This window comes from Hoplias malabaricus, chromosome 11, assembly GCF_029633855.1.
Source record: "Hoplias malabaricus isolate fHopMal1 chromosome 11, fHopMal1.hap1, whole genome shotgun sequence".
Lineage (NCBI taxonomy): Eukaryota > Metazoa > Chordata > Actinopteri > Characiformes > Erythrinidae > Hoplias > Hoplias malabaricus.
The window spans coordinates 17,873,279-17,898,952 of NC_089810.1; the positions used below are offsets into that span (position 1 = coordinate 17,873,279).

The following is a 25,674-nucleotide window of genomic DNA, read 5'->3' on the forward strand; positions in this document are numbered from 1 at the left end:
CTGATTCCATACAACTCAGTGTTCCGATTGGTTAAACAAACCTCGCGATCTGATTGGCCGTTTGGTGTGGTCTCCCCAATTCCACTTGGGTTTCTTCCGGGTGCTCTCCTCCCATGGTCCAAAAGCACACATTGGTAGGTTGACTTGACTACTCCAATTATTGTCCATAGGTGTGTGTTTGTGTGACTGAATTTGTGAGTGTGTGTTGCCCTGTGATGGATTGGCGCCCACTCTAGGGTGTGTTCACGCCTTGCACCCAGTGATTCCGTGTCAAATCTGGAATCTATGGAGAGAGATTAGTCTCAAAATACTTTACAAATGCGTAAATGTTAATACACAAATTAAACACAAGTCACAAATTTCACTAAACAGAAATGAATACACACTAGTCTGTGTCTCACACTCTGCAATTTGTACAAATACAGTCACATTCATACATTTTTGGTTTTCATATATATATATATCATAATTTGATGCCAAAATAAAAACATTTGTTTAAATTTACACTGCATATATTTGTAAAGTCGAGGTCTCGAATTTAAAATGTATTTGTAAATTGTAGAATCTGTATTTGTGGACCAATCCACTCACATAATTTCCATGACGTGTATTTGTTCATTTCCTCTTGAGGGTTTTTGGATTTTGAGAATTTCCTCTCGCATTTCACCCGATCCAAATACAAATGCAGCCTGATCCACAAATGTGGCCAGCAGGTGAACAAGTCACCGCTAGGGGAAACCACCGTGACCCTGAACTGGATAAGCGGTTACAGTCAATGAATGAACAAATGAATGAATTCATTCCCCATCTCATGGTGTGTGTGTGTGTGTGTGTGTGTGCGTGCGTGCGCGTGATGATCTGTGATGGACTTGTAGCCCATCCAGGGTGTGTTTCTGCCTAGCACCAGTGAGCTAGCATGACGAATGCACGAAGAGTGAGGGACACATGCTGCTTCAGGCTGTTTTACTCTTGAGAGGGAACATGCAAGTTAAAAAAGACTATTAAGCAAGAATATCAGAAGCCCCAACTTACACTAACTGAAACCACTGTTTGTATAATTCCTATATCTCAGAGCTATAAGATACAAACAAAAACACTAAACCAGGGGGCTGTTCCACCAAGCAGGGTTAATTTAGTTAACTAGCTAACCAAAGTCCAGAGCTGAAGACTGTCCAATAGCAATGTCCCTCAGCTCCTTTGTTTGAATTTGGTCTGAATTTATTTGTCTAACCAGAATCACCAATGCTCTGTTCATTTGGGGTTGGGGCTGTGCAGTGCATGCTGGGAGTCACTGACACTAACTCTATAAATTCACATTAGGCTCCTAAAGTTCAGCATCAGGATCTACTTTATTTCTGTTAAATCATTCAGATTTCTGTACTTTTCTGTACTGAAATGAACAAATATTTACAGCTGTGTTGTCCTGTTAAATCTAAGCATTTAAACGTTTACAAAACAAGAACAATAATAATAATTATTATTATTAATACAGCGACCCTGAACTGGATAAGCAATTACAGAGAATGAATATGTAATAACATTTTTTTTATATAAAAGTAACTATTCCCAGGGGTTACAAGGACACGAACACTCACCATGAAGTACCAGAAGAGGGAGACATAACGTAATTGAACACCTATTCTGAAATGAGTGACTCACTCTGTGAAACAGTGAAAAGACACGGAGACTGTGGATAAATCTCTGCACACAGACTGTCTCCATGTGCCTTCTGTGTGACAAAATGTACCATGAAACGCAGTCAACATGAACAACTGGGTCTTATTTTATTTTTATGTTAGACATGATAAAATAATATTTAAAATAAAGGCACATGGAAGAATTCTAATGAACACAATTACAGGAAAGCAGATAAATTTATACAGCTCTCAGTGTAACTCATCATGACAATACAATACAGGTGAATAGTACATTAGATATGAATAATCCCACACAATAGATGCATAGGTATAAAAAAAACTGTACATAGACAATATTTACAACTTTTATGGATGTAGATAGCAGCACTGTACATTCAATGAGTCATCCACAGAAAAAGCATTTAAACTAAGTCCTAGAGAAATATGCAAAAAAAACAACAACGGGTAACTGAACAAGTTGGATGTGATCTTATGGGTTTTTTTCAAATTCATTCATGTCCAAAGCCAGGCACATTCTGTCTTCACGTTTCTTTTTAACAGACTATAACATGTATGCACTATTTCACTGCACCGACCGGCTCCAAGATTTGTTTAAAGAGAAATGATACTTGTTTTTTCTTTTTCAAAATGTATGTATAATTAAATCAACGAGAAGTAACCAGTCGTTCAGTGTAATCTGATCTGAAAGTGTTCATTGAAACGAAATGTACTGACTCCTTTACAGTCAGTGATGACAATTACAGACACTATACCTTCTATTCAGAGACGTTAGATTTAATGTTGATCATGATTAATACTTGGTAAAATGTAGATCAAAGCTTAATTTCAAAACTATGGCAGAGCAATGCCTCGGGCATTGTGAAATGCATTCATAATCATTTTATGTAATATTGTGCAATCCTATATTTTAATTATGCAGAAAACTTGAAAAATCAGTGCAATTCCCCTTTATTGTATAGACCTGTGCTGTTGGACTTGCATACAAATTAAACTCATCTCTCATTTAAACCAACATAATTAGCATCAGGAGTGCTTAGAATGCAAACACTTGGGGGCCATCTTTCAGTGTGCTATTTGTTTTAGCTGACATAGTTTTGGAGGTAATTTCCCAAGTCGATTGTTTTTGGAGTCCATCCAGAGTAAGGGGTCAGGAATGAGAAACTCATATTAAGAGTAATCCATGTCCGCGACCACACAGGAGATGGAAGGGGATTTGTTTTACAACTTGTAGAGAACATAAAATCAATTAAATTAATGTGTTTCCTTAAGTAGACCTGTTTCTCCTAGACATGTGGAAGAGGTCCCAGGTATTTGTTCAACATAAACACACACACCATCCCTCTGTCCTGCAGAGCTGCACCAGCCAGTCAAAAACTGAACAATGCTCCAACACACGCACACACACACACACACACACACACACCCTTACATTCTTAAAAAGTTCAAAAAATGTATATCATTTACTTAAGAAACTTCACCTTTTATCTTCCTTTCGATTTCAGGTTGTCTTTTACTCTTCTCAGTGGTAAGAATAGTGGGTAAAGGGGAATTCCTCCATATTATCAATAAAAACATGACTAGCAATTCTGTGCCTTTCTATTTGTTTTAAACTTCCTGTGCTGCAGCTTTAAGAGACACTAAACGGTTTGAATAACTTGATCTTTTTATCACTTCTGTGAGTAATTCTGGCACCAACATTCCCTGGAATGGAGCATTTTTAAATATAAATCACAGAAATGCTTAAGAAAACCTGGAGGAATTCCTCTTTAAGATGTTTTCAATTAATGAATATATTTGATTCACTTTACAGAACAACACTGAAGATAAAGGAATCCTCAGTTAAAGCCTCATTTAAAAGGTCTATAAGACCTACCCAAGCATCAGTAGTGTTTGTAACACTCAAATGACTGCACTATTTACAAAGCAAAAATCCTTCTATGGCTTCTGATCAGAACCAAAGCAAAGTATAGAGACACATAACATGAAAATGTTATGAAATGTATAATGCTCCCTGGTCACAACATTGGCACCTTCATAAAACAAACCTAACTTTCAATACCTGAAATCAGGAGGTGCCATTAGAGCAGACAGTGTTTTGTTGGATGTGTGTGTTTTCAAGTATTATCAGGAGCATGAAACTAAACAGCTTTCTATGAAGACTACTATCTACAAGATATTTACATCTAATGCACACCATTCTGTAATACATTTAATACTGTCCGGTATTTTAGTATTTGAGCCTTAACGATGAATTTGATAAACTCTATAACTGTTTAAATGCACTGTATAGGTGTTGAGTAATATCTGAGAATTTGGTTCTCGTATGAATTTTAAACCCTCATTTTGACTAGCCATTATTTTAAAAAATCACCTGTGGACCAAATGAAAATAAAGTCTTTATAGAGTCTCTCTTAGTGGTTCTTCATCTACATCTCATTTGTTTCTTGGTGTACATATTGTTCACAATACTTCCAACTCCAGTGCCGGCCATGTGATGCAGTCTTATACTGGAATTATTCTTAACTCAACAGCTCTACCCAAGCTGGTCAGAATCTTATTTGTCGTGTAATATTTGTTACTGACCAGAACTTCAGTTGTGTTTGTGGGTAATGTCTGGTTTTGTTTGAGAATTTAGTTTTGGTTCCTTTGAATTGTGCAGTACCAGGTCTTCCAAGGTTCTGTTTTAGTAATTGAAGTCTGAATAGGGGTAGGTTTTAAACACCTTATGAATCCATCCAGTATAGTGGGCTACGTTGACAAAGATGCCTGGTCGATTGTGTCGAGCACATCCTCTGCCATGGATACTCACGCCCACTATGACTTTACTCCCCTTTTCCTGACATACCAGTGGTCCACCGTAGTCCTTCTGTTGAAATCATAATAGAACCATAGTGTCATTCCAATTATACGTCAAACCGATCCACTATTACATGTGTATATCATTATACAAATGATCAATTTATTGGTAAGGTGGAATATTATGTGAAATTTCTCACCTCACATACTCCTTCATCCCTCTTCCCACCCGCACAAACTTTAGCATTAGTAATCTGAAGACTTCCCCTGTGCAGCTGTTCACAGTGTTCATTGCTGACGATGGGCAGTTGAACACTTTTTAATGTGCCTTCATGTCCAGTTTCTAGGAGATTTTACATAGTGTGATTATTGTGTTAGAGTCAGACTTGAGAATTCACTGATTCAAATTCCGAGGAACAACATAATATTCACCTTTAGTTTCCCCCCAGCCATATGTAGAACACATGATGCCCTCCTGAATCCTACAGTCTGCTACTGGCAGCTGGATGTTCCTCACATGTTCAGTAATGAGAGCAGGCCTGGTAGACATACACAGAAAAGTAATTTAAATTACATTGAACAAACTCTGCAAGACTATTATCATAAAACCTTTTCAATGAACAAACCAAATATTAATGTTTAAATTGTTTTTGAAACTAAACACATATTATTTGAGATTAGAAACATAGAAAAAACTTCATTATATAAACAAAAAGTGGCTGTTTAAACATAAATTTCTAGGTAATTGACTAAAAGGTCTTACTGTGCCAGCTGAAGTAGGGCGAGACCGGAACCCTCTGGGCCACAAATGACATGAACAATCCTCCTTTCCTGTCTGCTCCAACTATACTCCACAGACTCATTTAGATGTGCAGTGCCAAGCCAAACTCTGTACTCTGACAGGTCAGGAACGCTTAGGAAAAGGAAAGGTGCTTTGGTTGGTGCATGTTGTGTGCACAGGGAACTCAATGCCTCACAAACATGTATTTTAGATCACACATTTAACAAGTACATATTGTGTCGCTGATGCAAAGCCCTAAACAGAACCCCTTGTGAAGTGTTTTTTGTTAAATATACCAAAAAGTGCTTCACATCTAGAGGATTTTGCTGTTTTTAGAAACCAAAAAAGCTTAAAGTAGAACATGAACCTGAATTGCTATCATATTATGTCATGTCACATCACATTACTGCATTTCTCAAATGAAAGAGCCTTTTATCTTTGCATTTTTCTTTTTTTTTTTTTTTTTGCAGGGATATGTACAAATAATCCCAAAAAAAATCATCCACAAATTCCTTCAGTGACTCTGTGGATTGCATTTCTCACATGGGCATTTGGTGAGGTTGTACATATATGGATGTGTTCCAAAATCTCTGGTCCCAGAGCATCAGTGGCTCTGATTTGTTAAGTCAGAAGTGGAAGACAAATGATGAGAGATCTGAAGAAAAGGCCCTTTTGCCCTGAGAATCTGGAGGTCAAATGCAGGACATGATGAGCTTGTGTAACAGGGCTGGAGATAATTACCATGAGGAGAAGCACTCTCTGTCTGTCAGCACCCACTTCTCACGAACCAGAGAACCTCCGCACCAGTGAGTGGCCCTGAAAAAAACAGAGAGCCATCTTTACATGGATAATATGATGTTCACACCTTATAAAACACAACAAATCAGGCAGACATTTACAGGCATTTCACATATAATACAACATAGATCACTAAGCATATCTGGGTGGGAATTTCCAGGGAATTCACATTGGGATGTTGCCATGATACAAATACAATTGGCACATTGTATAAAAACAAGATTTAGAAGAAAGTCCCACAAAGTGCAGCCAAGAGTATCAATGTTTATTCCCAAAATATTTACTGTGACTTGCTATAAACATTTTAATAATTAGAAATAAACTTTTGGAGTCATTGTTAAGTTACCCACCCTTTTTGTATGCTGACCATCCAACTGCCCTCTTTAATCGGTACTGGGGCCCCACCCACTATTCTCACTTGCTTATGAACAAAACAGGAGGCTTGTGGGACATCCGCTAGAACGACAAAAGCAGGATAATTATTTTTTCCTCCCTTTTCTTCAAAAATCATTCAACTAAGAGAAAAGCTGTGAAACACACATTGCTTATATACATTACCTTTTTGTGGTAGAGCATTTTGTAATGGCTCACCTGAAAAACACAACCAAGGAACAAATTATTAAATAAATGTCTAATCTCATCATCAGTGAGCAGATTATTATTTTAAGATGAATAAATAACCAAATAGCCAAGCTGTTTAAAATTTAGCTTGAGTGAAAATGTGTGAGGTATGAACTGGTACAGTGTGTGTGTGTATGCTTAGGCTTCACACTGACTGAGCATGATCTATGATTCTGAAGCTCTTCTGCTCCATGTATAGTGTGTGTTTTTTTTTTTTTTTTTTCGTGTGTGTGTGAGTGTGAGAGAGATTATTCAAAGGAGAGAGACTGAGACAGAGACAAAGGAGGTGCTGACAGCTTAACCCAGGTGTTGTTGATATTCTTTCATTAAATTTAAGATTTTGTGGAAAGATTGTGTATGTGTGGGTGTGGGTGTGTGTGTGTGGGTGTGGGGGTGGGGGGGTTGTGGGAGGCACGATAAAGGTATTAAAGCAATCACTAACAAAACATACTAAAAATGTGTTTGTTTAAGACAGGGTGGGGTTATTAACATTTTTCAGATTTACAGACTTTTAAGGCAAAAGTCTCATTTGTTATCTGCTTAAACTTTTTAGAGAAATCTCGCTTGTTTTGATGATGTGCCGAACAAGATTTTTAATGTAAAAAAAATTACAGGTGTTAAGAACATTCTAGAGGCTATGAGGTGTTTACATCTATGTATATATTTATGTAGTATAAATTACATCGCTTGACTGTGCAGTAATCCCAGGGGATGAAGGAGCTGTTGGTGTAGCACCATAGCCCATGCTTGTCCTTGTCTGGATTCCTACAGAAATTCCCTTCCAATTCTTCACTTGGTGTAACCACTTCTCGCTCTTTCCTGAAAACAAAAACATGAAACAGTGTTAATATAATTTATAAGAGAGAACAGATAAGATTGTATAAGGTGTATGGCTATATAATTCAATTTAATGTCATAGGAATGATAAAATCCACACTCTAGAATCATTTAAGGAAGCATAGTTATAGAATTTTGGGTCTGCTATACAAAGTGGCATGTATTCAGTGGGAAAGTTTCTACACGTCAAACATTATATGTCTTCTTAGCAGTATGCTCACATGTTCCAATGATTTCTTTCCCTCCTAGCCATATACTGTCAAGCAGTGAAGTTGTCCCTCTCTGGAGGAATAGGGAAGTATTTGGCTTCTGCGTATCTCATGACATGACCCCTTTAACTAAGCTCTCCCACATTAACAGCCAGGAGTCCTCCACATTCAGAGAACCCCAACAGACAATACACTAAAAATGTCCAGCAGGAGCAAAGAAACTCATGGTGCAAAGGGGTAGAGGGGATTGAAAAGTTAGACACTTGAACCTAATTTTCAGCCTCACACAAGAATAAATCTTCCAGGTCTGCTGTTTCCTGTGAGTAATACCTGACCTGGCTGTGATGTCTTTTAGGATGTTAGCCAAACAACAAATCTGACTAACTTTGATGTGTGCATGGCAAGAGGTTTTGGTGAAGAGTGGGTGTAGGAAGGGCAGAGGTCAGGGCTAAAGCATGCTGCAGCTGGGGCAGACTGCCTGTAATTCTTGGGGAATTAAGTCACTCCAACTGCAACATTTTAACATCAGTTAGAGCTCTTTAAATCAGGGGTCCTCCAATAAATGTGTTTTTCTTCCTCAGAAAACTGCAAGGGGCTTATTTTTTCAAGCAAGACAAATACACCCTGACAATCTCGAGACCCCTGTGCTTTGTTTCACTGCCCTAGTGGGTTTTTTGCAGAGACACTGGAGAGTGAACTTTGACCTGGAACTTGTTCATAAAACAAGAAAGTTATTTAACGGCACACATTTCAGAGTCAGTGTGGACAAAAATATAGAAATATCTTTGGGCATCAGCTTGACTCCCTGGTTCAATAAGAGAAACACACAATACCATACACACCATAGTCTTACTACACTAAATGTAAACTGAGATTAGGAATTTTAAGGAAAAATTATTGTCTGTGTGTTATTGTCGCCATTTCATTAATTAACTTTATTACTGAGCTGTGTCCTATAACCAAAGAACTTCATAGAGCATTCATTCCATAAGCATCACAGTGGCTGTGTAAAAATGTCCTTGAGATTCTGCAATGAATAAAGCATTAAAAACGGGCCCAGTACTGTTTCCATGGAAACTAAGTAAAAGATGTTCTCTATGAACATATGTTTATTGTCCTTGTCTTATTGTAAGGTGGGGAGGAGAATGTGTGACACCACTTGTAATTTGCTCCTAAGCATCTCATTCCACTCCCACATACTGAAGTTACCTCAGACTGAGATGGGATGTACTCTATAGCTTAGAAATTTTAGGTACAATGATTTCACCTCTCACTGTGATCTTTCCATGGGGCACAGGGGATGCCTGAACGAGTCTTCGCTTGTTTGCCTCTGTATGTCTCCCCAATGCCTGCATAACATTCTAAAACACAACATATAAAAGGAGAAATATGGCAAGACAATTACAGATAACAGAGTACAACAGTGAGCACTGACACAAGAGCTGCTCTATCTTTGCTAGACGTTATGCGTTTGCAACACAAACATGCGTGTCAGGTTTACAACATGCTGACAGTGCTTACAGATACACATCACAGTTCTCATTCCCCTATATTCCCTAAGCCTTTTAGCCCATTGGCCCCAATCACACCTGCAGCTTAATTGATTTTAGCATCAGTTCCTATGTAAGTCCTCCCTATGTAAGTCCCCTGGGCCCTGCCAGTCATACAAAGCCGTCAATTGTGATTAATGTTTGAGTCATTCTGTCTCCCACACTGCTGTTTTCTATAGAGGCTACAGGGACCAGTCTGTACCAATGCCAAAAAGTAGACATGGAAGAAAGAGAGCAGTAGCTGTATCTTTTAAGAACTGTGTCATTAAAAATATAAATTGTATGGACTTAGTTTTGCAAGGTCAAAAATGATCAAATTGATTGCTAAACCCAAAATCAAAACAAGAAATACTTTAGATTGCTCTAATATGTAAAAAGATAGAAATCAAAAGCAAAATGCCTTTTCTCAGTAACTTAAAGAGACTGTATAGAAACAATCACAATGACAGGGAAATGACTAGGGACATGAAAACATAGGGAGAATGCTGCCTTCAAATGAGATCTAACCATAAAGTTGATTATAAGTGTTTATTAAAACAATCACACACATCTATCGAAACTGATGTTCAGATTGAACTGGCAATAATTTGTTAGAATGCTCATCAACCTCGTATATTTCAAGACAAATAATCTACATGTAGCGACATGGGCAACATTAAGGACTTGCATTAACGAGGCAAGCCATCACAGCTACCAAATATAGTATACAATATACAGTACATAAGTAACATTAAATAATGTGCATTTATCCAAGTTGAGTATTAAGATAGGACACTGTTTATACAACTGATGCTTGTGAACAACGTCAGTTGTAAAAATCACTATCTAAATAAATTTGATTTCATTTGATTTTTGCTGCGTGTTATTTAATATTACTTATAATAAACATTATTTAATATTACTGATGTTCAGTTGAATGGTATCATCTGCATTGGTTTGACCATCCTGCATTGGTCCTGACCTTACTGATGCTCTTGAAACTGAACTTAACCAAATTTTCACAACAATGCAGTACTTTATTAAAGGAGAACTGACTGTTAGTGTCCAGTGAGGAAGAATGTTATATAGTACATTCATTCATATAGGATACAGATCATAAATTACAAAAAATATATGTATGATTCAGTCCACAATAAGGAAATGCAAATTTGTAAATAGGCCAGGATTTTTTTAAACATGGGAACCACAAAGCCACGAGAGCTCAAATACAGCATAGAAGGGTTTTCTTTTTTAGCCAATAAAACAAATAATGCATAGCCTTCAACCCTAAATAAAAGTCCTTCCGTTACCAAAAAGAAGCAGTAAATGCAAAACATGAATTCTGAAAGCTGAGCAAATTGGCTCTCACCTTCAGATTCATCTCCACAGCGTGGGATGCTTGTACAATAGACCCAAGGGATGTTAGGGTCAGTAGTGAAGCACCATGGGGCATGACGGCCATCAGGATTCCTGCAATAATTTTCTCTCAAATCCCTACAAGGTACAAATACACATAATGCAACATTATACAGTATATCTAGCGTAGATATGGGGTTGGGGTGTTGAAACTCCTTATTAAGAACTGCAAATACATCAGTTCAGGGGTGGAAATGTATAGCTTTCTTACCTATAACTGTACATATTTCAGGCACCCATAATGTGGACCATACTATTCCCTGTTTTGTCTGCCTGTCTTACTCCAATCCTTTGTAGAATTCTCAGTAATGTTCAGCCAGAAATGGCACTCTATGTTATTGTTAGGAGCTAGTTATCTAGCTTGTTTAATACACTTTATTGCCCTGTGAATATCTAAATCAGAATGTGTCAACAGCATATGGATGAATGCTGACATTAGCTTATTTACTGTAGAGATTGTAAGACTTCACTAAAGCACACACCTGCACTGAACTGATTTCCTTTTATGTCCTGGAGAAAAAGCTGACCCCCAATGTTCACTGTGTAAATCACACTCTGTGTAGGATGCATTAGTATAATGCATGCTGACTACAGGGGAAAAAAAGTGTGTGTGTGTGTGTGTATGCATGTATATATATATATATATGTATATATATACACACACAGTCTCTAGTAGACTTATATCAGAATATCAGAATAATAGTACTTGTAATTAGCACTCACTTGCAGCGGTTGTTTTGTGGCGTGTATGAGTGGGAATGGGGAAACTGGGTATTCCATCTTTGACAGGTTAAGCCTTCACGGGGAAATGCCACTGTCCCACGATAACCTTCCCCATTACCACTATAGCATGCAGTAGTTGATTCAAGATCATTCTGGTTGTCAGAGTCTGATAAAGAGGAGTAACAGAGAGAAAAATAGTGAGAGCAAGAGACAGAAAGACAGACAGAGACAAACAAAATCACTCCTTCAGCATGATAAATGATGAATCACACATCACACTCACTATACAATTGTGCTACTTCTGTATGCAACAACAACTGCTGTGTTTTTCTTGAGGAAAAGCAATGCCTCCTGAGTGAGTCAAAGCAGTTGCTTAGTACAACTGATAAAAAACATTTGACAACAGACTTTAGGTAAAATCTCATTTTAAGAAGACAATGACATAATAATTGTGGGCTGATGCTAATATTCAATTTTCCGGTGCCAATGTTGATAGACAAATCTTTATTAATATTGACACATTCATCAACCTGAATAATCATTATAGAAATATATTTATTCATAATAAAATACATTTAATCAATCCAGGCCTTGAAATATTCTTATTTTTCACAGTGCAGTAATATACATTATCAAATACTGGTTTAAAATATTTAAAGCAATCATCTGATGCTATGAATCCTTAAAACATCCCTACTTAAGTCAATTTTTATTTATGACATGGATTTTAAATGCGCACCCATATACATAGTTTATGTTTAAAGTGTACAATGGCCTCTATATATATATATATATATATATATATAGACTAAGTGAAAAAGTTAAATTGAAGATAAAAAAACACTGAGTATGCTCCTATTACACAGGCCTTGGTAATGCTATGTTAATGTTATTTAGACAAATTGAAGCACTACATTCTCAAGCTGTGTTGTGTATGATTTGTCCTCATTAGTAGCAAGGTAGAGCTGTAGAAACAATAGGATGCATTGTGTTTCACACTTTTCTGTGTTTACTGCAAAGCAGCAGGGTAGGTTTTTGGCTTTAAGAATGAGAATTTGATAAACAAAAGGAATATGTTCAGAGTGGAGCCTGGCCATATTAATGCACACAGAGGCTATATAGAATTCTACAGGCATTGAGCATCAGCACCCACAAAGCACAGACATGCAGCACACAGGTATCAGTGCTAAAAGGAAAAGTGCTTAATAAATGATTTGGTATTCTAGGCACAAATAAAAGCGGTGCAGATGCACAAATAGTGTAAGATCAGGTAAAAAAAAAAAACACAAAATAAAATTTGATTTGGACATGAGACATCTCTAACTCAAATCGTTATCTCAAATCATTAAAGTTTATACAGCAACACACACAAAGCCAGTGATCCAGCATCACAGCTCCCTGAGCTACACTGTTAACCTAATGAAAATAACCCCCGGCAGAGAGAAGGGGAGGAGGGGTGAAGGAGGATCATTATAATAACAGGTTAGTGGTGCTGAGATGTGGCTGCTGCATGTTCTAAGAATGCTGAGGCAGGGGGTGAGACCCACACATGTGTTATGTCTTCATGGTGGATGGAGGGTTTACATAGCAATTCAAACCACAGCACCCAGATCTCAGGCAGATAAGGCCACACAATCAATGATTGAGGAAATTGAGGTTCAATGATTGAGAAAAAACAAATAGTCAGATACATTAGTGAACATGACAAGCAAGAAAGCGCAGCAAAGGAAGAAGAGTTTTATGGGCGAAATCTCCACTCCTCTCTATGTTGCAAACAACATTCCTGTGATGGTCCCAAATGAGAAGAGAGCTACCAGAAGAGGAAGCTGTAAATTTGACACACTTCTTTTTGTTTTTCCTTTTCTCTCCCTTTCCTTTCTTCTTTCTGTCATCTAGTCTTACATATACACAGAAACCACAAAAGGCAGCATGCAAAAAATACTAATTATAAAAACTGAAAAATAAAAGAGAACTTACCACACTGTTTGATGCTGCAGAACTCCCAAGGGGTGTTAGGATCTGTGGTGAAGCACCAGGGTCGCTGGCGCCCATCAGGGTTTCTGCAGTAGTTATCCTTTAGGCCTTTACCTGGGTACCTGTCAGAGGAAGGACAATATTTACTCATTGCACCACACTCTTGCTGACCCGTATACATGGCAGTAATCTTTAGCAACAGAGTGAAGGAATAAAAGCCTGAAGCCAAGATGAGCAACCTATTCTGAGCTAGCGTTGAAGGCATCAGGGTCTCTTCAAACAGTTTGGATGAACTCTGAAGTCTCAAAAGCTTAAAACAACAAGCCTTAACTCGCCATTTTGGCAGCTTCACAATAAAATGGTCACTTTTTCACTGATTTATGCTAAACAGGGGCATGACACAGTTCCCACACTTTTAAGTGCTGGGAATATACTTTATTGATTTTTCAAATATTTTCTAAAGGGTTGGCAAATGTCATTCCTCCTTATTTAAATGTGGTACAAGTAATCCTTTCGGAGATTAAAAGAGCTTTGGTTCTTGTGAATTTAGTAACTCTTATGGGAGAGTAGCTAAACAAACTGGCATAGAGTTCTAAACCCATACCACTGTTTTATTCCCAAGACTGCCTGAATCTAAGTTAAGAAGTACATCTGGCAGATGCTGATGCAATGAGCAGATACAGATGCAAAACTTGAAAAATTTGTCAGTTAAATAAAGCTTCAAGAGAATTAACCAATTGCAGATTCTTGTTTTTATTTTTTTTTCTGAAACAAGGTGTATAGATATTACACAGTGAGTACAACCCTAACTTTCATGTAACCTCACTTGATATATTTAACACATTAAAATGATCTGGAATGTTTCTACACCGAACTTAGTCTTGTGTTGCCAGACTCTATAGGGAGATTCTCGTGTCTTTTGCCACTTACGTGCTCGAGAGCCGCCTATTACTGAAGGAAATGAAATTAAACTGACACGCAAAAGGACCAATAACAAGTCTGCTATTTTGACATGACATGTAGAAAGAGGTAATTCACATCAGACCAGTAAGAGCAAGTACAAAACGATGCATGCAGAAGTGTGTATACGCAGCTGTACAGAGTGGCCTGACAGTGTGACGTACAGATTCCTGAGAGTGTGGCCAGGTTTGTGCACTGAAAGTATCAGACTCTCCGTCAACTTGTGGACAGAGTGTCTGTGGCTGAGACTATAGTGCACTCTGGTTCAAAGATGGGGCAGGGGAGGAGAGTTAAACTTGCTCTGAGTTAGTGCCTAACCTTAGTGTCTGCACCCACCTCTGTTCTTACTTTCTCTCTCATCTCTGTCTCTTGCATTGTTATCTTGGTTCTCTCTCTCTCTCTCTCTCTCTGTCTCTCTCTCCATTCCTCGTGACCACCACTCTCTCCCTCTTTCTCTCTCTCTCTCTCACACACACACACACACACACACACACAAACACACACACAATCACCCCACTGCACTTCTCTTGGCACCTTCGTTCTCCCTCTCATTATGTAAATAAAAGTAAAACGTGAAATACTCATACATCTCTAATTTCTTATGAGCCCTGCTGAGTGTGGGTCATCAGGGAGGCGGTAACATTGTTTGACTTATTTGCATTTGACTTTGGTACCATGACATATTATCCACACCTATAGCAGAGTTGAACAGGAGGGGCACTGCAAAGGTGGAACTGACCATATTAAGCATGTTACTATCACTAATTAACAAAATGAATTTATTAATTTGTTCACTGTCTGTAACTGCTTATTCCATTCAGGGTCATGGCGGGTCCAGAGCCTACCTGCAGTCACTCGGCTAAGCCAGCAACACACCCTGTAGGGGGCACCAATCCTTTGCAGGGCGACATACACTCACACATATGAACACTTTGAGTAGCCCATCCACCTACCAACGTGTTTTTTTGTTTTTCTTTTTGGACTGTGGTAGAATACTGGAGCACCTGGTGGAAACCCATGCAGACACGGGGAGAACACCCCAAACTCCTCACAGAGAGGCTCAAATCCACAAACCCAGGTCCCTGGAGCTGTATGACAGTGACACTAACTGTTGAGGAACTGTGACACCCTATTTGGAAAATTGTGTTCAGTTTCTAAGCAGGGCTTGTAAACTTTATTATTACAGAGCAATACATTTCAGATGTTACTTAAAAAAATACATTCTAGGGTTTACTCTTACTCTTACATTTTAGAGTTACTCTTTAAGATTCTCTCATAACTTGCAATACTTTTTCAATCCATTTAGTATCCACATAGGATTGTGGATAAATCAAATATTTACCAAGATGCATACATTAGGAAACCAGAACAAACCTAAAGTGCTCAGGAGATGTATACAAGGGTGTGAGAAAATGTATACATTTCTAACTGTATACCTAATGGGTTCTTCATCTTATTGGCATGGCATAGCAGGCACTCACTGATTAGCAGTTCTCACCACACTAGCTATTCATAAAAGGTCCAAGAAACTGGTGTGATGAACTATGTTCTAGCCAAGAGTACTCCTACCTTTTAGGGTGGAAAACATGCTTATGAGGCTCCTCCAGGTCCCAACGCTGGCATTCTCTACCACTCTCTGTGTGGTCCATTGGCCCTCGGTAGCTTTCACCATTACATGTCATACACTGCACTGTTGAGAGGAACATGCCTAGTAAGAATCTCAGTCTGGAAATCTTGGCCCACTCATGCAGCTGAGATACATTAATGTGCTGTGAGAGGAGAACCTGAATTTCACATGGCCATCACCATGGGATGTTGAATGCACAACTGAATAGGCACACTAACAGTTCATGACATGAGATGTATAGATAATGGCAATTTATTTTTTACACCTATCCCTATAATATACATTATGTCACAATCTTTAGACTTTAGATGGATTACTTATTCAGGTAACATCACACCCTAATAACCAGAACAACCCTCCATTAAGATATCATAATGACTTCATAGCTCAGTGTAGTTTCTAACATATTTCATACAATCAAAGGTTAAAGGAATGGGTAACTGAAACATAGGAGCTTAGTCATGATGGCCCACTGTTGGAGTAATCTTGATGTCAACACAGAAAAAGGTCACTTAAGTATCAGTGCTCTCTCTAAGGCCTGTTATAACTTGTACTTTGCAATAGAGACTAGAGCAGCATATTGAAAACAGATGTATATGCTGGTCATTTTAATGAAACCCCTGTGTGTTTTTGATTATGGAACACTAATTTATTAACAAACCATCCCAGTAGTATTTTACCACAGCACTCAGATTAGACAAGAATCTGTTAGCTTGATCCCTATCTCCAGAAAAAATAAATAAATTAAAAATACATATACTCTGCATACTCAGTATATACAATTTTCCTGATGGAACTTCAGCTATCTATTAATGTTAAATGTTTATTTGTAATAATTAAATGCAAGTCTATACATAGTGTTTATGCCTTTTCAGTAACAGTCATTTTCAATTCTAAAAAATCGACTGCTCCTTACCTTCTGAGCATTGGGGAATGTTGCAGTTTTGGTACCGCAAGTTAGGATTCTTTGTAAAGCACCATGGTCCTGTGGTGCTGTTGTCTGGATTCCGACACAAGTTCTCTTGAAGATCCTTTTGCTTGTGTAGCTGAGGTAGGTAACTAAACAATTGGAAGACGAGAACATGAGGGCAAGCTTAAGGATTTATTTTTCATTTGTAAATTCTGTAAATACAGAAAATAACATATAGCTGTGTACAGAGATCTGTGTGCCTATTAACACAGAAAAAAGGCCCGTTTCCACTTAAAACGGGCCTTTTTCAAATGAAAAATTATGGGAAAAATCAGCCACAAAAAGCCACCCTCAATATCCATGTTATCTTTTCCTACTCCTTCCCCACATTCCCACTCAGTTAAGTAAATCACAAAATCATGACACAGGATCTGATTTTTTTTAAAGCAACCTCTCTGAGTGAATAACATGTTTTATACACCATATATCTGCATAGATTGTAAATGTACCTCATTTATAGGACAGAAGCACTATTACATATGTGGAAAACCAAAGCAATATGCCATTTAGCTTCACATCACACAGGCACAACAGTAGCTAACCTAACCACATTTGCCCATGTCTGATTAGAAATTAAAAATCTCAAACTCCAAATGATATTGTTTTTACAGAAAAAAAAAAAAAAGAATTTAAAAAATATTTGCTACACTGAATCTCTCCTAACTAATTTATCTCCGAACTAATTTAGGGTATGTGTATGATCAATGAGAAAATTTGTTACAATTTAACTAACATTTAATAACTAACAGTTAATTTAATTAACATTGTGCTCCATGACATTTTATACATTCATATCCAAAGATAAAAAGAAAACATGCTAGTGATTTCAGAGGAGACCAATTCAAGCAGGACTTGATAACTGTACAAAAGAAAGAACATAAAAAAAGACTCAAGGTTTCTTCAAGGTAATAATATTTTCATGTGTCTGCAGCTTTTTAAAGTCATGAGATATGTAGTTCTTTGTCAGAGAGACTCGATATTCACTATTCATTCATTATCTGTAACCGCTTATCCAGTTTAGGGTCGCTGTGGTTCCAGAGCCTACCTGGAATCATTGGGCGCAAGGCGGGGGATACACCCTGGAGGGGGCGCCATTCCTTCACAGGGCAACACACATACACACATTCACTCACACCTACAGACACTTTTGAGTCACCAATCCACCTACCAACGTGTGTTTTTGGACTGTGGGAGGAAACTGGAGCACCAGAGGGGGACTCAAACCCACAACTTCCAGGTCCCTGGAGCTGTATGACTGTGACACTACCTGCTGCGCCACCGTGCCGCCCTGTCTATTCACTATTCCATATATTATTCACTATATAACTCACTATTATAGGGAACTGAATTCAGGAGGGTAGTGAATGATTTTGGACACTACCTCATGTGTTTTTTTTTTTTAACGCAGTGGACTATGGGTAATCTAATATCTGTTAATGTACATGGGTAGTACACTACTTTTTGCAGTGCATTTTGGGATTGTTTGAGCACACTGAAAATTGTCCACTACGGCGGATTCCCAAAATAGTGCATTATATAGTGAATAGGGTACAGTCTTGGACACAGTGAGTGTCTCACTATCCTCTCCATCCTTATTAAAAGCCAGGAAATAAACTGACAGCATCTGTAATGAACCCATGCAGTCATAATGAACCCTTCACAAATATGCTCCTCACATTTACTATCTTATCTGAGCTTTGTCCTGCTTACTCTCAGACTCCCACCATTACATTGACCTTTCACAATGACCTTGTAAACACACTTCTTCAACACCACACAGTTTCAGTTATTTTTAGAACTATTTGTATACAGATGCAGCTATTCACAACATTGTATTTATAGGTATGGCTGTATTCCATTGTACATTGTTAATGCAGCATATGAATGCTGGCAGATACGTTGACCTCTGACTAAGCTGCATAATTAGCAAGATCCTACAAAACTGATCTCTCTGTCACAGCTGGACAGGAAGAGGTTTTAGTGAGCAAAAATATTAGTCTAAGAGAAATAAAAAACCAGGCATTTAAGTTTAATTGTCCTTAAACAGAAAAAAAGGAAGATAGCATTTGACGGAGGGTCTTACTGATGTTCATGTGGGGTGTTTAAAGCCCACTTCTGGCACTCTACTCCCGTCTCGGTCACTGATCTCCTCCCTTTGTAATTCAGTCCTGTACCGATAATGCACTCTTTAACAAAGTCTGCAGAGGAAGCACAGCAAAAGAGTCATTTAAACAATTACTTGTACTTGGGACAGTAGAATAAATATTGCACAAATTGCTGGTGAAATGTCATTCAACTTATGCAAATATTCCAGTTATTCCATTTATGTAAATACACCAAACGTAAATGGAATATATTGAAAATCAAGCTGGAAAAGCATGTCATGTGATTATGAGTCTGCCACCCTATGTTACGGATCTGAGTATGGATTACTATCATGCATGTCAGGTTAGGTTGTTTTTCCATGGAAGCATGAGCTTGCCCCCAGCCTCCCAACAGTGTTGGCACTGTGTGTGTTTAGGGGAGACAAAATGACTATGGAATTAGCAAAGAATAATAATTGAGGATAAAATTCAGCAAACATTTTGGTATAAACAATATTAATTTTATTTTATTTTATTTTAATTTTTATTATTTTTCCTCTTCTATGTGCATATGACAGTATATGTGTAGGTCTATGACAATTATTTTTGCATGAATGGCTCATTCATCTGATGCATTGGCAGTAACAGGACTAATGTGTGCAACAGCATTTAACCAAACAGCTCATCTTACAGTTATGTTCATGTAATTCATTCAGTTTAAACACAAAAATGTAGATAGTTATAAAACTGCATACTGTGTGTTTATAGTGAGATTTTAAGGGTCTCCAATTTATCACATTCAATTAAAAATTTATCTAACAAAAATGGCACTGTAAAATGTTATTTACTGTTAAATACTATCTTCATTTATTATTTATTCATTTAGATCTGACAGCACTTCTGGAGCCATTTGTGCCAAATCCAGATGATTAAAGTATTTTTTTAACTAATTTAGTTTGTTCCATTCAAAATGTAGGCCTTTAGAATTCAAATCAAATAACAAACAACTAAATTTCATTGTTAAATTAAATATCAGGAAAATGCATTAAAGTAATGAAATATATATACTTTTTTTTACCTTTTTTCTCATAAAGGTCAAAGTTGAAGTCATTCTCTGTACGGACGCCCTTTGTGAGGCTATCAAAGGAGAGTAAATGACACTTTGTGCCATTCTGATCAAAGCTGAATGCTCTAGAGAGAAAGATTGTATGCAAATTAGTTAATTCATTCAAGCATTTGGTTAGATCATTTCCTTTGAAACAGTTAAACTTTGATAAAGTAGGGTGACCATGTGTCATCATTTTCCTGAACAAGTGGGATGTGAAGAATGTGTCCGGCTAGAATTTTTAAACTGTGTAAAATGCCCAGGACTGTGGATTGTTTTCACATCAGGGTTTGCTTCTACAGTCAACACAAACAGCACATGCAGTTTTATACAGTTTCAAACATCTGTGTAAGTCCCGCATTCTCATGGCCAGTAAAGTTCTACATCTACATCAACCACTGGTCAAACTGAGTCCCACCACAGCCGACTGACCCCAACCTAAAAGTGCCTAAATCCAAAATATAAATAAACCCAGATCAGTTAGACTTAACATGGATTTCTAATTATATATATGATTATTATTTATAATTCTTATATAATTATTATATATATCCTTATATATATATATATATATATATATATATATATATATATATATATATATATTTATTTTCACACACTATAAGACCAGAGAGAACAATCATTACTAGCAGCTAATGGAAGCTACTCTGTATCCATACCTGATTAAATATCATTCATATCAAATGGCATTTCCGCTTCCAGACTCATAAAGCAATTGTAACAAAGCCGTATCTCAGTATCACTATAAAGTATGGGTGGTGTTTTTCTGCCAAGGTGCAAAAGGGCTGTTACCCAAAACATGAAAATAGGAAGTAGTTGATCTGCTGAATCTAGATTTCCCCTTGTAATGTAGCTTCCAGCTGTTTCCTCTGAACACACAGTGCAGCGTGGCCAGACGCCCAGAGAAGACGTTTGGAAAGATAAATGCCTGAGGGCACAAGCTACACATTCCTGGATATAATCACTGCCTAGAGTTCATCAGGAGCTATCATGTCATTATAAAGATTCATTTCATCACTGGCAATTATTAACCTTCACAGGTATCCATGAACAGACAATATTGACACTTTAAGGCCTCATTACCTGCAGGTGAAGGGTAATTTCCTGTTGCGACTGCAGCGGCGGGCACACTTTCCCACACTCATCTTCCTGCTTTTAGTCATAAAGGAGGAGTCAGGTGAAGTGACCAGACGAACTCCATCCGTTTTCTGGTAGTCTTGCAGAGCATGTCTCTTGCTTTCTAGCATTCAAGAAATAAATAAATATATTAATGAATTAATTACTTTGAAAAAATAAAATACAAAGCACTGTGATAGTTTGCACACAAACACTGAAATGTTCAATCATATTTGCATTTATTTACAGAACTGGCCTATATTAGGGTGACCATACGTCCTTGCTTTTCCAGATATGACCTAAAAATGTGTTTGGCCGGCTTTTACTGTATACAGTCACTGTTCTTTGTGTTTTTCCATTGATTTCTCTTTTGTTCCCACATTTTTCCCACACTTTGTTCAAATGGCATCTTGATCTTTGCTCTCAGGGTTGCGGTGGTTCCGGAGGCTACCCGGAATCACTGGGCACAAGGCTGGAACGCACCCAGGAGGGGGGCACAAGTCCTTCGCAGGGCGACACACACTCACAAGTTCACTCAAACACTCACACCTATCGGCACTTTTGAGTAGCCAATCCACCTACCAATGTGTGTTTTTGGACCATGGGAGGACACCAGAGCACCTGGAGGAAACCCACTCAGACACAGGGAGAACACACCAAACTCCTCACAGATCACTCCTCACCCGGAGTGGGGCTCAAATCAACAACCCCAGCACCCTGGAGCTGTGTGAATTGCGCCACCGAGTCACCCAATATAAAATGTCTCAATAACAATATGATTTTAAACACATTTTCAGTATTTCAATATGCATTATTTACAACATCTGTCATTGAGTGATGTCCATTACAGGGCACTGTCATCAGTTCAACGAACTTAGTATAAAAATATTAATACTGACAGCCAATAGGTTTATGTTTGATGGTGATATCATGTTTCTTGTTTGGTCTTGGAAGGTTTCAGTGGAGTTTATACTGTTCATTGCTGCAGCAGGTAGTGTCACAGTCACACAGCTCCAGGGACCTGGAGGTGGTGGGTTCAAGTCCCGCTCGGGGTGGCTGTCTGTGAGGAGTTTGGTGTGTTCTTCCCAAGTCCGCATGGGTTTCCTCCAGGTGCTCCTGTTCCCTCCCACGGCCCAAAAACACAAAAATGTCCATAGGTGTGAGTGAATGTGTGTATGTCGCCCTGTGAAGGACTGGTGTGTTCCTGCCTTGTGGCCAGTGATTCCAGGTAGATTCCGGCTAGAGCCACCGCAAACTGGATAAGTGGTTACAGACAATGAATGAATGAATGAATGAACATGCATGGTTATGGATGCATTTTTCAACTATTTACACCTCTACCCTGTACACATAACCATGGTGCCACCAAGTACTACTGCACTGCCCCTCAAAAACACAACCAATCCATCTGCCCTATGCTGCCATTCTGTTCCAAATGCACTTGTTTGAAAACCAAATTTTGGGCACCCTACCAAAGAATCATGAATGAAAAAAGCAAATGTGGCTCAAGTAAAATCGCTATTCAAGTAAGTAACTCGCTAATCAGATAGTTCACTAATAGAATAACACAAATGAATAGAGAACAAGTGAGCACTGGAGTGTGAAATAAGTCAGGTCAGTGAGTTTCACTATAATAGTAATCTAGAGTGTGTAATAAGATGCAAGATCATCCATCATTGTCTGATTAAACATGGTGACTCAGGCCGAGTAGGTTCTCTGTGAGGGCCATGAGGAAGCATGCCAAGTCCTTACTGATTGAGTAACTAAACTCAGAAGAACAGAACAAGATGAAAACTTCCACATGCATGAGCAAGCTACTGTCTCAACATCCAAAATCACTAAATATGATCACAGACCTCAATGGCCTGGAGACAAAAAACAGGCTTCGTAAAGATAAAGATAAGTACAGCAGGCAGACTGTAGCCAAAGCCTGACTTGCATAAAAAAGGCAGAATACACCAAGAAGGTGGAGGAAAAAATTCACATCTGCATCCTTGTTCCCACAGCAGTTCCCCTGGTACCAGAACTGAGCCTTTGCCAATGAACCCTTGAAATTTAAAAGCTCTTTTTCATCAGCAAAATAATTCCACCAATATTCTCAAAATAAATTATACAGAATTTCATCAATATTTACATGTAATTACTGCAGATTTTTAGCAAAAAATACACATACTGCTATTGGTAGATAAATTATAGTAGTATATATTAATATATAATATGCAAATATATGCAGAATATGAACTCTTTGAACCAGACTAAAAATTACACAAATGGTGGTCAGTCAGAGATCGCACACTCACACACACACACAAACACACACACACACACACACACACACACACACACACACCTTCTCAAGTAGGATGAGCTAATTTGAGCCCACTTACAAATCACTCAATGTACTAAACTAAACTCAGCCATGCACAGAGACTATTACGCTGTGATTCAGCTGCACAGAAAGGTGACAGAGAGATTCAGACTTCATTATTTTACCTTTCCTCTTTCTAATCCAATTATGGCTTGTGGAGACACACTACGCAAAAAAAGAAAAGCTTTACACATCTGGATCTGAAGAAACCCTGTTGTTTTATTGCCTACAACAGTCACATGGCTGTATATCAGCACATCTCTCGCTCTCTCACTCTCTCTCTCTCTCTCTCTCTCTCTCTCTCTCTCTCTCTCTCTTCCCCAATTGGTGACTCATTCATCCAGATGTTCTGGCGAAGATGACCCACTCGCCAACTCGGCTGTTTTCACTACTACACATTTCCCTGTTTACAAAAGTTTGGTCAATGTATGCAAAAGTTTCACAACAGAAGGATGATGTGAAAAGTTACTCCATGTCATCTAAATGTTGAATTAAGCTATCCAAGGACTCAATCACTTCTTTCACAAAAGCTTGATGAGGTTTGTAAACAACATCAGCTAAAGTTTCAAAAAATGCTACCATTCTCTCCCAAGTCAGTAGTCCATATAATGAAATGAAGCTGTCAGTTTAAAATAATTGTAGTATGTGATGTCACAAAAATAAGCATTTACATATCTAAGACACTTTTGCCCCACCCACTCACACTGCAGTTATAAAAAGTGTTGGAGCGCACACTGCTTTCAGAATGCAATCACATTGCAGGGTAGGAACTAACTGTGGTATAATAAGGAACAATGTATGGCTACCAATCACACCTGAGGTCATATACATATTCTAGGACACAGAATAAATTATTCTATTTCTATAGAATTATGAGAGGCTAGGACTGATGACTGTTCCATAAAGTAGGATTTATAAATTATATGAACAAACAACATTGTGTTTTGTGGAATACCCCTGGACAGTGTCAGATGAAGCATGAACTGTCACTGTTTATTAACCCCCTGAAATATTTCCAGTGTAAACCAATGAGTAAACGCAAGAATAGACTCTTAAAATGTCTATTACTTTCACACCTGCGGTATCAGCGAGTACGTTCAACTTGGGCTTGAATAATAACAGAGTTTGCTGTTAAATAATGTGTCAGAAATAAGGAACATATAGAACCTAGTAAGATTATCTGACCCCTCGCTAACATTTAACGTTCAGCTCTGCGGGAGTGGAGAGCAGGACCCTCTGAGAAGAAAACAAACTTACCTGAGTAAACCAGCACAGCTACACACAGCAGAAGCGTGTAAATCCACATGTCGAGTGTGTAAAAGAGACTAATTATTTTCCAGAAGTATCCAGAGGATAAAATTTTAAAGCGTCTAAAACGAATTTATGCGCTTTAAAGACAAGAAGCTAACGGCTGACTGCGATGCTCCTCATACGTTCAGCGCCGTTTAAATACTGAAGGGAGTGAAGCGCGCGCCGCGCTCTCAGTTACAGAGATGGGTCGTTCGTAGATGGGTCGACTCTTTGAGTCGGTTCTATCAGTTAAGCTTCGGTTACATTATTCATTCACCGCTTATCCAGTTCAGGGTCGTGTTCTGTCAGAATCACTGGGATCAAGACGGAAACACACCCTGGAGGGGGCGGCAGTCATTCGCGGGGAGACACATACTCACACATTCACTCACTCGCATATTTGGACGCATTTGAGTAGCTAATTCGCCTAACAACGTGTGTTTTTTGGACCGTGGGAGGAGACCGGAGCCCCCTTAGGAAACCCACGCGGACACTGAGGAACACACAAAACTCCTCACTGACAGTAAAACCCACAACCACAGGACCCTGGAGCTGTGACAGCGACACTACCAGTTGTGCCATTATGCAGCTCTGCAAGTTACATTAAAAACATTTTGATTTAAAAAATCACTTGAAGCACATCCACTACCCACATCCTATTAATCCTGCAATAGTAGGACATTGTAAGTAGCTCCCCCCCCCCCTATATATTCAGACAATACTATTCAGTTATACTACTACTACTACTAATAATAATAATAATAATAATAATAATAATAATAATATTTTAT

General features: G+C 38.2%; 1 protein-coding gene across 1 annotated transcript; it reads right to left on the bottom strand.

Moving 5' to 3' along the window:
* Positions 1–1,802: 1,802 nt before the first annotated feature.
* Positions 1,803–24,969, bottom strand: hgfb (hepatocyte growth factor b). Its single transcript, XM_066685159.1, has 18 exons — positions 24,851–24,969; positions 21,193–21,349; positions 20,062–20,174; positions 18,983–19,097; positions 16,846–16,988; positions 15,872–15,992; positions 13,346–13,464; positions 11,369–11,534; positions 10,599–10,723; positions 8,968–9,061; positions 7,337–7,473; positions 6,592–6,624; positions 6,384–6,489; positions 5,977–6,051; positions 5,218–5,367; positions 4,887–4,993; positions 4,655–4,797; positions 1,803–4,524 (listed from the first exon to the last, which is right to left on the bottom strand). Exons 1-18 carry the CDS (start codon positions 24,897–24,899, stop codon positions 4,342–4,344), a joined length of 2,136 nt encoding a protein of 711 aa, XP_066541256.1. The 5' UTR covers positions 24,900–24,969; the 3' UTR covers positions 1,803–4,341.
* Positions 24,970–25,674: the final 705 nt, after the last annotated feature.